Source organism: Sciurus carolinensis, chromosome 10 (genome assembly GCF_902686445.1).
Source record: "Sciurus carolinensis chromosome 10, mSciCar1.2, whole genome shotgun sequence".
NCBI lineage: Eukaryota > Metazoa > Chordata > Mammalia > Rodentia > Sciuridae > Sciurus > Sciurus carolinensis.
Window position 1 is genome coordinate 46,978,154 of NC_062222.1, and position 13,176 is coordinate 46,991,329.

General features: G+C 33.8%; 1 protein-coding gene and 1 non-coding gene across 5 annotated transcripts in view; both read right to left on the minus strand.

Moving 5' to 3' along the window:
- Sec24b (SEC24 homolog B, COPII coat complex component) overlaps positions 1-13,176 on the minus strand; it is an 86,430-nt gene that overhangs the window by 27,482 nt on the left and 45,772 nt on the right. For 2 of the 4 annotated variants that reach the window (XM_047567139.1, XM_047567141.1), the window contains 3 exons: positions 13,086-13,166; positions 9,984-10,219; positions 361-542 (listed from right to left, as the gene is read on the minus strand). In XM_047567139.1, the coding sequence (XP_047423095.1) occupies positions 361-542; positions 9,984-10,219; positions 13,086-13,166 (499 nt within the window). Of the gene's footprint in view, positions 1-360; positions 546-9,983; positions 10,220-13,085; positions 13,167-13,176 lie in introns of all 4 variants that reach the window. The other 2 variants (XM_047567140.1, XM_047567138.1) reach the window with 1 other exon arrangement.
- Positions 11,313-11,386, minus strand: Trnat-ugu (transfer RNA threonine (anticodon UGU)). The gene has a single exon. It is a non-coding gene; the product is annotated as a tRNA-Thr (tRNA).

The following is a 13,176-nucleotide window of genomic DNA, read 5'->3' on the forward strand; positions in this document are numbered from 1 at the left end:
ACAAAGTGAAACACAAAAGTCCACATGAACTTCCAATCAGGTAATTACTGCCATATTACTTTTACTTTTTTTTTTCTTCAGTACTGGGGATTGAACCCAAGGGTCCTCAGTCACTAAGCCACATTCTGAGCCCTGTTTTTTGTTTTGTTTATTTTGTTTTTAATTTTATTTTGAGACAGGATCTCACAAATTTACCCAGGCTGGCCTGGAATTTGTGATCCTCCTGCCCCAACTCTCAGGTAGGTAGGATTACAGGCATGTGCCATTGGCTCAGCTAGTTTTACTATTTTTAAGAGTCATATAATATTTTCATTAAGATATATTACATAAAGAAAGATTATAAAATAAACGAATACCTACTCTGGGCTACAGTTTAGCTTTTTGAGTTCTAAGTTCAAGTTAGGCACGGGAGCCCAAACAGGAGTCATGGGTAAAACATTCCTCTCCTGAGTGAGGTTTATAGGTCTCAGGCTTTCTGGTTGTGGAGAACTCTGAAGACTCAATCCTCCTAGACCAGAGGACAGTTGGTTGACACCAGGATACTGCTGAAAGAGCAAAAATAAGACAAAACAAAAGAATGATAGAACAAATGTGAATGAACTATCATATATCAGACATAGGAGTTAACAAAAAGAAAAACCAAGAAGGTAAAAAAAAATTTTAATTTGTCTTGATAATAACAGAATGACTTAATAAAGCAGGCAACTTAAAATATACTTTAAAAATTTCAAAGCAAAAGTACTTAATAAATTTAAACCTTATTGGCAAAGTTAAGTCTCACAACAAAATGTCAGCAAAAATGCCATTCAACATCAAGAATGTGGGTCCCTTGAATACAGTTGAAAGGCACAGGCAGAATAAATGCTTACTTGTTTTCAAGTTTTATCAATTAATAATTTTCAAAAACTGAGTGATGCCACAGAAGTATACAATGGTGTTCAATGAGTTTTGCTTTGCTTATATTTTTGGTTTCCCGTGTTACATTTTTAGTATTATGAATTCATAGCGTTTTGTGAACTAAAACTGATTTAACGAATTTTCACTTTTTTATTTAAGCATTACAATTATACATAGTACTTGGGTTCATTCTGATAAAATCATACATGCAAGGATTTTGATTTCAACCTTTATTCCTCAGTTTTTCCTCCCCTCCTCCTATTCTCCTTTCTACTAATCTTCCTGTTGCTCCTTTATTTATTTTTCATTGGTATTTTCTACACATAATAAATGTGAAAATCCCTTTGGTATATTGGCATATAACATGATTCTGTTAATTCAGTCCATATTTCCTCCCCTTTCTCATCCTTCCTCCCCCGCTTGTTCTCCACCTTCTACTCTTATATTTATGATATCTGACACCCCCACTTTAATTCCCTTATTTTACTTGAGTTTCTACATACTAGAAAAAACACTCAATCCTTGATTTTCTGAGTCTGGCTTATTTCACTTAGCTTGATGTTCTCCATTTCCATCTATTACCAGCAAATGCCATTATTTCATTCTTCTTTATGGCTCAGTAAAACTTCATTGTGTACCACACTTTCTTAATTCATTGATCTATTGAAAGGCATCTGGGCTGATTCCATAATTTGGCTACTGTAAATTGTGCTGCTATAAACATTGTTGCTATATCTATATAGTATGCTGATTATAGTTTTTTTTTACATAAATATCAAGGAATGGGATCGCTGGGTCATATGGGTGGTTTCATTCCCAGTTTTTTAAGGAATTTCCACACTGCTTTCCAAAGGTTGTACTAATCTGCAGTTCCAACAACAATGTATCAAATTACCGTCACTATTTATTTGAAGTTCAAACCACTCAATCTTTGTCCAGTAAGAGCCTTTTTAAGATGGCCTCAGTACCTTTTTTAAAGAATTTTTTTCACAATACCTTTATACTATTTATTTATTAATTTATTATTTTTTATGTGGTGCTGAAGATCAAACCCAGGGCCTCATACATGCTAGACAAATGCTCTACCACTGAGCTACAGCCCCAGCCCCTCAGTATGTTTTTATTTTATTTATTACTTATTTATTACTGGGGATCACACCCAAAGTTTCACAAGTGGTAGGCAAGCACTCTACCACTGAGCTATATCTCCAGCTTCCAGTAACCTTTTAATAAAAACCTACTAGCCTTTGTTAGCTTCCTTGCTTTCTGGCATAACATTTTGTCATCTGAAACCATAATCTAAGTGATAAAAGAGTGTTCACTGCTAATGTGCTAGTATTACTATCAGGCTATTGCAAATTATTTTTTCCCCCAATACTAAGTATTGGGGATAGAACTCAGGGTTTCATGCATGCTAAGCAGATGTTCTACCACTGAGCTACAACCCTACACCTTTAAAAAAAATTTTATTTTGAAATAGAATCTTGCTGAATTGTCCAGGTTGTTCTGGAACATGCAATCCTCCTACCTCAGACTGCCAGGTAGGTGGGACTACAGGTGTGTGCCACCATGTCTGGGAAAAACATACATTTTTAAGTATTAGGAAAACACAAATTTGTATCAAACTTCCCAATTCAAATTTGAGATGATGACTTTACTTTGTCCAATTCTCTTTGATTTTATACTAGTATCTCTCGTCTTTTGCTAAAAATCTTGATTTTCGTAATGGTAATAGCATGGTGTTTGTCCACTGGTGTCCACAGGGGATTGGTTCCAGGTGACCAGGGATACCAAAATCTGCAAATGATCAAGTCCCTTATGTGAAATGGCATAATATTGGCATAAAACTTATACATTGTCCCATATACTTTATTTTATTTAATAAACTTTTTTGGGTACTGGGGTTGAACCCAGAGGGGCTTTACCACTGAGCTACATCCCTAACCCTTTTCATTTATTTATTTTTAAATTTTGAGACATGGTCTCATTAAGTTACTGAAGACCTCACTAAATTGCTGAGGTTGCCCTTGAACCTTCAATCCTCCCACCTCAGTCTCTTAAATCATGGGATTACAGGAGTGCACCACTGCACTTGACTCCTCTCATATACTTTAAATTGTCTCTAGAATACCTAAAATACCTAACATAATGTAAATGCTATGGACATAGTTATTCTACTGCATTGTTTATGGAGTGATGACAAGAAAAAGTCTGCATTTTCAGAACAGATGGAATTTTTCCCTTAAATGTTTCCAACCCAGTGCTAGTTGAATCCAAAATACAAAGAGCCAACTGTATTTGTTCTATCCTACAATATAATTAAGTAGTTTCAAAACAATATCACAATTATTACTATAAAAATAAGATTATTAAATCAGATGCTAAGATTTTGATTTTTTTTTTTTTTTTAAAGACAGGGTCTTGTTGAGTCTTGCTTAGGGCCTCGCTAAGTTGCTGAGACTGGCTTTGAACTCAAAATTCTCCTGCCTCAGCCTCCTGATCCACTGGGATAACAGGCATACACTACAGTGCCAAGTTACTCCGATTTTTTTAAACAGTTCTTTTTGTCCTTGGATATATGGTACCAAAAGGTACAAAATACTATAATCGGTTAGAACAGTATTCTTCTTGGTATCAAATGTACCCAATTTGATAATGTTGCTTTTAATCTTTAAGGATTGCTTTAAATCTTTCTTCACTTAGTAAGTTTTTGAATAAATATATTTATATGATTTTGATGCTAAAACTTCACAATCAAATATATCCAGAGATATCTTATTTCACTTTTAACCTTTCTATCTATAGTTAATTATTTTTTATTAGTTTTTATTTAATCCTGCCACTATTTATATTTTTAAATATTAACTAACATGTATACTGCTCCAACTATGGCCCTATTTTTAACAACGACAACAAAAAATGTCCTGACAATAATTCTGTGGCTACATTTAGAGATCTCCCTCATTTGTTTATACAGGTACAAAATGCTCCATTATGTGAATATATTTTAGCATTCCATCTAATAGAATGATAATTTCAGGAAAGTCACTATTTTACCACCCATCCTGAAATGATTCAGGTAATGGTCATCTGGAATAGATAATACCTACATATCAATAGATAACAAAGCCACTAGGTAAAAGTTTAATGAGGAACTGTGTAATAAAGTGATAAAAAGGTCACTATAAGATCCTCTAATTAATCCTAGCACTACAAGTGACACAACCAGATATCATCATGAGGCCTAAATCACTAAATATATCATATTCTCATTTAAGTGAATACATACATGAAGCAATAAACCTAAATATTATGAAGCCATTAGATTTAACTTTTAGTCATACAAATGGATTAGAGAAAAAGTTAAATGATACAAGGAAACAATGAGTCAAGTTCAAAATATGGGGCATTTTATAGGACAACTGACCCACTTTTTCCATTAGATCAAAGGCACAAATAGAAATGTTTTAAATTACAATGAAAATCATGAGACATAAACAATTACAAATAAAATGTTGTTTATACAAATACTGATTTTATAAACAAAGTGTGAAAAGGTATTTCTAAAATAGTTGGGCAAATATAAAAATGCGCTGAATTTTAAATGACATTTGGAAGTTATTAATTTTGTTGTCTATGATAGTGGTACTTCATTATGCAAAAAAAAAAAAAAAAAAGCTCCCTCATTAGCTTCTTAAAGTCCTCAGGAAGAAAAGGGAGTGGGGAGACAGATGAAAAGAAGTCTAGCAAAATGTTGACAGTAACTGAAGCTGATGATGTCAAGGAAAAAAACAGGATAATAAAAAAAGGATTGAGTTTTCAATAGAGCTGTAAAGGAAAAAGGAAAAACGATCACACGGCTCAGTAACAGTATATAATGGAAAGTTCAAAAGAAGATTCAAGTTTAGCATTTAGGATATAAATAAAGGTGGGATATTCAATCAGGAAGAAAAGATTTTCAAATAAATGACAGTGAACTAAGGGCTAACCATTTGGAGGGGATGGTGAGGAATAATTTATTATTTACATTATGTATCAAAATAAAACTTTAGATGAATTAATGGTATAAAACTGAAATCACCAAAGAACTAAAAAGAACCTAAATATATATATATAACATATAAATATATATATATGTATATGTGTATATACATATTCTCTGAGAGAATATTTGAGTATATTGTTGAAAGCTGGACTATTTTCCTCATGTTAATGTTGATAGGATATTTAATGATCATTTAAAGAATATAAAGATTAAAAACAACAATAAAAGAAAATAATATGATTATGTAAAATTAAACATTTCCCAAAAAATATTATTAAAATTAAAAACAAATATCAAGATGAAAAAGAACTATAATATATATTAGACAAAAGGTCTATACTTATTACAGATTACACAGAACAATGGTGAAAGAACATATATATGGAAACACAAATGACTAAGAGCTATGAAAAAATAAAATATTTTTGCCGATACAAAATAATAATTCTTTCTTTAAGAGACAAACTCCCTTGCCTCTTTGTGTGTGTGTGTGTGTGTGTGTGTGTGTGTGTGTGTGTGTGTGTATATGTGTGTGTGTTGGGGGTAGATACTGGGGATTGAACCCAGTGATGCTCTACCACAGAACTACATTCTTGACCCTTTTTATTTTTCATCTTGAGATAAGATCTCATTAAGTTGCCACGCTAGCCTTGAACTTTGGATCCTTCAGCCTTAGCTTCCCAAGTTGCTGGGATTATAGGCATGTTCTACCACAGCCGGCATACAAAATAATTCTTGCGTGCTTGCTTCAACAAAACATACACTAAAATTAGAACAAAATAATTCTTGGCATACTTAGTAATATTAATACTCATGTAGGCCTCTGCTCAAAGAAAAAATTGGTCAATTATTTTTCCACATCTGACCATCAACCAATGATCAACTACCGATCTCTATCTGAATTTATTAGGCATTTTAAGTCAACCCAGCCAACCTGATCCCCTATTCCTGGATGTATTCCTCCCTTTGTCTTTACCATTTAAGTAAATACTCTATCCTTCTGCACAGTGGCTATGCCAAAAACCTAGGAGTCACCTCGATGCCTTTCCTTTCTCTTGCTCACCACATCCAGCCTATCAGCATGTCAAAAGTTATCCCTTCTCAATCCACTTTTCCGTACCTCCACTAACATCACCTAGGTACAAGGCATAACTATCTACTTCCTGGATTATGGCGGATCTTTAAAGTTGGCTCTCTGCTTCCATTTTTGTCTTTTAAAAAATTCCCATCCCTAATTCATTCTTCACACAGGAACCAAATTAATTAATTCTCTAAATAAGTAAATTAGATGTCATTCCATTATGCAAAATCTGTAATGCCTCCCTCTTGCACCTGGGGTAAAATTTTGAATATGGTCCTTCTTTAGCTCTCTGATCTCATACCTATTATTTTTCCCATGCTGAGTTCCAGCCACACCGGGACTTTATTCCTGGAACACATCAAACTTGCTCCTGCTTTAAGCTTTTGCACACATATTTCTTAAGTCTAAAATGGCCCACTCCCAAGTTTTCCATGCTTGCTTCCTCTACCCTCTCAAAAACGTTAATACAGACATAATTAATCTACAATGAGGGCTTCTCTGACCACTTACACCATATTTCCACCCCTGAAACTTTTTCAACTTGTCTTACTTTGTAGATCTTGTAATTACTTGAAATTATCTCATTGACTTGTTTACTTATTTGTCCCACTGACCCTGCTCTCTCATCAACTTTCTTGAGAGCAGGAGTGTTTTGTTCACTTGGCTTCCTTTTATCTTCAGTGTCTACAATCATGCTGCTACACAGTCAGAATTCAATAAATGTCCACTGGATAACTAAAGACAAACTCTAGTCTTATAAAATTATGAGCAATGATTAAATGATTCCACTTACAGAAATTTAATCTAAAGAAATAATGAGAAAAGTGAGTAAAGATGAGTATGTAGAGGTGGGAGAGGAAGTTGATTTCAACATTGAGTTATGTCCAACAAATGGTAGTCTGGTTCATTTTAAGACATACAGCTACCAAAATGATAGAGGACACATAGTAATATAAAAAGGTTTCCTGTTATATTATTGAAGAAATTAAAACTACCAAAACACCATCTGTATTTATCAACTTCCTTTGTTTAAACAAGTCATTTGGATGAATAGCTTCTTTACTAGCTTTCCCCTAAGATGCATCCAAAAAGGTGGAAAGACAGATCCCCAAGAGTTGTTTGTAACTTGATGGGAATATTGATTGACATTTATTTTCTTCTTTTTGGTTATTTGCATTTTCTATAATTGATTATGCACTCTTTTATTTTTTAAAGCTATATAGTATCACTATCAGGTTTTTCATGATTCCCTGAAAATAATTTTCTAATTTCTGTTCTTAAACATCAACATTTTTTGCTATTTTTGGCTCTGAACAGTAAGTTTGTCTACCCCTGCTCCCCACCCCAAACAGGTCAACTATTGGGGGTTCCAGCCAACATCTCAATTAAATCACTACAAAGAAAGTTCTTAGATTTCAGAACCCTTCCACAGTACAACATTTAAAGGAATTTCAACTTTATTACAGATGGCTACTTAAAGTTAAGGTAAAATATTCTTACTGGCACTTTAAAAAGATATGGTTTCTTTTAAAATTAGTTTGATAATGCTGATCTTAGATGAAAACTATAGTCTTTTCTTAGTAAATGGACAAGAACTTAAAATATAGGTCCTAGATTTGTAGTTGAATCATAACTATTCACTAACCCTGAAATAGTGGTGTCCAAAAAACTATTTTAAATTCAGATTAGACAAAAATGAACCATGGCTTTGTGATCTTTCTTAGAGCAATACATATATTAAATCTGACTTTGATTTATTACTGCACAAGTCCCTGCCAGCCAAAGAGAAAGAGTGCTTACTTCTGAACTGCAAGGTCTTTGCATAATCAGAACCAGGCCTGGTGTTGCACAGGTGATTTCACTTTTCTCTCCATTTCCTCACTCACAAAATAAAAGGCAGTTGACTGTCTAATACAAAAAGTCAAAATTCCAAGTGTTGAAAATAGCATGGAAGCAACTGGAACTTTCACACACTGCGAATGTGTTATAAATTAGAATCTCCATTTTGGAAAACAGTCAAGATTAATTGCTGAGGTTGACTATATGGATACTGTACAATTCCATTCCTAGAAATATACATTAGCTCAAAACACATGAACAGAAATGTCTACAGTAGAACCATCATAATAACACCAACCTGGAAATTTACCCTAATGCCCATTAACAATAGGACAAATAAACTGACATATTCACATAATGGAGTACTATATAAAATGAATAAACTATAACCACACAATAAGAATATTGCTGAACAAAAGAATTTAAACAAAAATATAATAAATTTTATATGTATATATATATAAATTAATTTTATAATAGACAAATCTGTGGTATTAGAAATCAGGGTAGTGGTCACTCTTATTCTGGAGGCTAATGACTAGAAACAGCATGAAAGATGCTTCTGGCTACTAGTTAAGTGAGTGTGCTCAATTTTGAGAAATTCATCAAGTTGTATGTTGATGTCTATTATATAATACAGATTGATAAAGTTTTAAAAATTAAAAGGGGAAGTGTATCTTTAACAGCTTATTTCTTGACACTGGCTATATAATATTCATTTCAGTTATGATTAATAACTCCATTTTTCATTCTGTCTGTTCTCTTTATCCAAATTCTTCTATTCCTGTACCATCCCTAGAGTATAAAAGAGAATTGTGATCACAAAACAGAATGAGGTAGTTTTTTAAAAATTCTGATATATCAAGTATTTTTACTTTCATTCAAAAGACAATCTCCTAGTTTTTATACCCCAACCTCCCAAATAAAACTGGAAAATACTTCTTAATCTTCTTTTGAAAGGTATCAGCAAACTTTTTGTGAAAGCTTAGACAGTAAATATTGCAAAGATTTGAAAGGCACAGTCTTGTGTGCAACTACTCAGCTTGATCCACTATGGCACCAAAGCACAAAGACTAGGCATGGCTGTACGCCGATGAAGTGTTATTTACAAAAATAGGGAGCAGGTCAGATTTGGCCCAGTGGTCTCAGTTTGCTGACTCTTGTCCTAGGCCATTATGGAACACCACTTACTATTTCAAAATAATTTTTTATCCCCTTGCCCAACACTTCCAAGAATCAACCTTTTCTTTGAATTTTGTTTTATCCTCATTAAAGTACAGAAAAAAATAATAAATTATGATCCCAAATAGGAATTCACCTAAAGTATAAGTTGGACAAGACTGAAATATGTAGTGTTTCATATGAACCAAAGAAAATCTAACAAAATCAAAGGCAGATAAATGTATACCAAATCAATCATATTTTTCAGTGCTTCTCCTAGTTTTCTTCCTCCTTCTTATCCTTCAGTACCTTAATGCTATGATTAAATTCCAAAAACAAATGATTTTCCTATGTCAAATTTTCATTCTTAGTTCACCATAAGATGAAATTTCTGTAAGGTTAATCTAATGGTTTATCTTAAGTAGGATACTTATGTCATTTCAATAATTTCCCCATATGTCATTTTCCTCTCAAGAAATATAAATGTGAAATATCTATTATTCTTGTATGATTAAGATAATATGATCTTCCAGAAGTGGGTCCAGAAAAATCACGTGAGAGGCAGTCCTGGTGGTAGTCAATGAGCTTATGAACTGACAAGCTTGTGCGTGCACCAAGGCTCTCTCACCAGGTCGGTTCCATGCCATGAAGAGTTCTTCAACTGAAGGGTAGAGACTAAAATAAGATCTAAACCACATTCTACCGTGTCATTTCCTATGGAGAATGCCAGCATAATAATATAGAATTAAACTTAACATTCACTTTAATTCCCTACTTATAAAATTAATACCTGTGCATTACAGATTGAAAACTAAAGATACAATGAAGAAAATAAAAAGAGCTAATGTCTTCATCTAGATTTAAACTCTTTAAAAATCTGATCACTATGGGTTTGTTAGAAGTGATAAATTCTACTGTTTTTAGAAATGCCATGTCCTTACATGAGGATTACACACATACCTGAGGATACTGCTGATATCCAGAATACCCTTGGCTACTAGGATGTACTCCAGAATTAAGTGGTGCTGTAGCATTCTGATAACCAGGCTGAAGAATTGGATAACCATAGCCAAAAGGCTTAGCCATTTTTGAAGGCTGAGGAGCAGCAGGAGCTGGCACTGGAGCTGGAGCTGGAACAGGATCAGGCTCGGGGGCTGGATCAGGAGCAGGGCTGCTTGCCGAGGAAGAATGCACATCTAGCAAAGGCAAAAACAATGGAAAATCAGGACTCTATAAAGACCTGACCCCTGGGTAAGCCATAACCTTTGGCACTTCCCCTTTCTTTTCTGAATATTTTATGTCAAATTCTAAACAAAATAGATTAGAAAAATGAGCCCCACATGCCAATTACCCAGCTTCAATCATTATCAATATTTTGCTAATCTTGTTTTACATATGGTTCCATCCCAAATTTTGAATAATTTCACCAACAAAATTTTTAGTTGGTGTTTCTACCAGATAATACACATACAGAGACATATTCATAGTCTATCTTTTTGTTTTGTTTTGTTTTAATTCTCTCAGGAGTATTAGGGCTAAGAAGCACAAAAACAAAGCAAAGCAAGAGAAAGAGCATCTACTACTCTTTTTTAAGTTGTCTTTTATCTGACCCTGCCATCTATATAAAACGTTCAGGAAATGACTGACATATTTCCACAATCCCCTAGAAGTTCCTGTTATTTCCATAGGTGAAGTGCGAGAAAAGAACAAGAGTGTCTAGAACAGTGTGCAGCTCCCAGGACAATGTTTAGTATGTAATAGATGCCGAACAAAAAAAATTTCAATGAATGTTCTTTTTCTCACTAAAATTTAAAATAAAAACCAAAATCTGAATAAAACTGAAGAATTCAAACATAGTAACGACAACAAAAAAACTCTTTAAAAAATTACTATACAAGCATTATTAACATTTTGGTATACTGACTGGAAGTTTTATTTTAAAGTCAACTCAATAATGTGTAATCATTTTATTTTTTATTTTTTTCATGGACTCAAATCCTTTATTTCTATAGAAACAAAAATCTTCAATAAAATACCAGCAAGCTGAACCCGCCAGTGGGCAGATTCAGTGGGTGCGACTCCTGGTGGCAATAGGCTGCAGTGAGTGAGGTCTAGCTCCGTGCCTGCACATCAGGCATCATCCACCCAAGCCGTCACCACCTTGGAGTCTTCCCTATTTTTATCAAATAAAAATGTACTCTTTATTAGCAATCAGGCTCTGCTAAAACATTTTCTGAAAAGCATTTGACCTAATTTATTTTTTATTTATTTATTTATTTATTTATTTTTTTGGGGTGCTGGGGATTGAACCCAGGGCCTTGTGCTTACAAGGCAAACACTCTACCAACTGAGCTATCTCCCCAGCCCCCCTAATTTATTTTTAAAAAGTTCCTTGAGGAAGCACATCTTTCTATTCACTCTATTGATTCTAATTTTGAAGACAGATTTCTTGACATTCTGCTATCATCTTTTTTTGATTATTCAAGGGTCATAACTTCAATGCAATGCACATTCCTTAGATCTCCTGCTTGTGATGGGAACAGAGGTAGAAGGATCCCTTAACATGAAAACAATGATTAGTATAAGAAATAAACATTTGAGTCTTGAAGACAGAGGTTTAAATCTCTCCTTCTTTAGAAAAGGAAAATACTTCATATATTTCTGTAATCCTAAGACTTATTGTAGTACTGGATATTCAGTAGACTTTCAAGTCATTTGATATTATTGCTACAGATGTTAACATATTTCCTCCATTCTGGTGCTATATGAATAGCTAGAAAACTTGCCCAAGATCACTAACATACTGTCAAAGGACAGTTCATTTTAAGACTAGAATTTGTTGATTGAATGGATTCAACCAAACCAATGTATCCCATAGGGACATTTCACTTTAGGTCATGAAATACTAGAGAGTTGTAGAATTCATCTTTTAGTGAATGAAGTAACTCCCTATGCTATTTTGTTAATGGAGATTATTCTTGGAATGGTTTATAAGTTCTTACAAACACACACACACACACAAACACATACACACACACACCCCTACTGATTTCCAAGTCACAAAAGACTAAATAGTGTATTCAACTTTTCTTCAAAAATTACCAGGAGCTTTATACTAAGCTGAGATTAAAGTTTTCTATTGATTCCTACCATAATGATAGTAGGTACTGTGTTAAGTATGGAATACACCGACTTCAGTTAAGCTCTGTCCTGGATTAATTGAAGTGATAAGAAACAAAGATGCACATCAGAATTATTTATCATGTTATCCCTGAAGTCTGAAATCATGAGGAACAAAGAAAGCAGAGACAAAGAGAAAGATCAGGTGCTGGTTAGGTTGTCAGAAAGGAGATAGGAGATGAACTGTAGTATAAGACATAATAATGAAATAACTATTAATTATAAGTAATTCACTTGTTCCTTTATTCTTATGCAATAATTAAAGTTATTTCCAGATATGTTTAAAAATGATGCCTCTAAAACCTGGCCCCAATTGGCTAATCTATTCACCTAGCAGAGGTAGCCGAGACCCACAAGGGGAGTAAAAAGTCAAAGACCAGGGCTGGGTTTTTGGCTCAGCGGTAGAGCACTTGGCCTGGCACATGTGAGGCACTGGATTTGATCCTCAGCACCACATAAAAATAAGTAAATATAATAGTTACTATGTTCATCTACAACTAAAAAAGATTAAAAAGTCAAAGACTATATTCAAGGGCTAGTTGGAAGGAATTCAAGGACCTAAGAATGAGGAAAACACACAAATATGAAAATTACTTGAGTTATTTTTTTAAGAAAGGGAAAGAAGAAAATTATCCACTATTAAATATTTTTGGAAAACGGAAAGTAATAAGAATACAGTAATAAAATTTCTTCAGGTCTTCCAGAAACAATCTTCATAGTTGTCACATGACACTGTTAAATTGAGGGAAGAATGCCAGGAAAATATCCCTATTCTCTGGTAAAAATAGAGTCTGCTAAATATGTGTAATGCATGTTCATGTTTGAAAGCAATTTATAGTTGATGACTAAAAATGAACATCAAACAAGCACAAAACAAGTTACCTGGGTAGCTGCCTCCTTCCAGGGCATCGTAACTGTTGGGCATTGGAGAAGCACTGCTTGTGGTAGAAGAGCTGTCAACACCTAAAAAGGA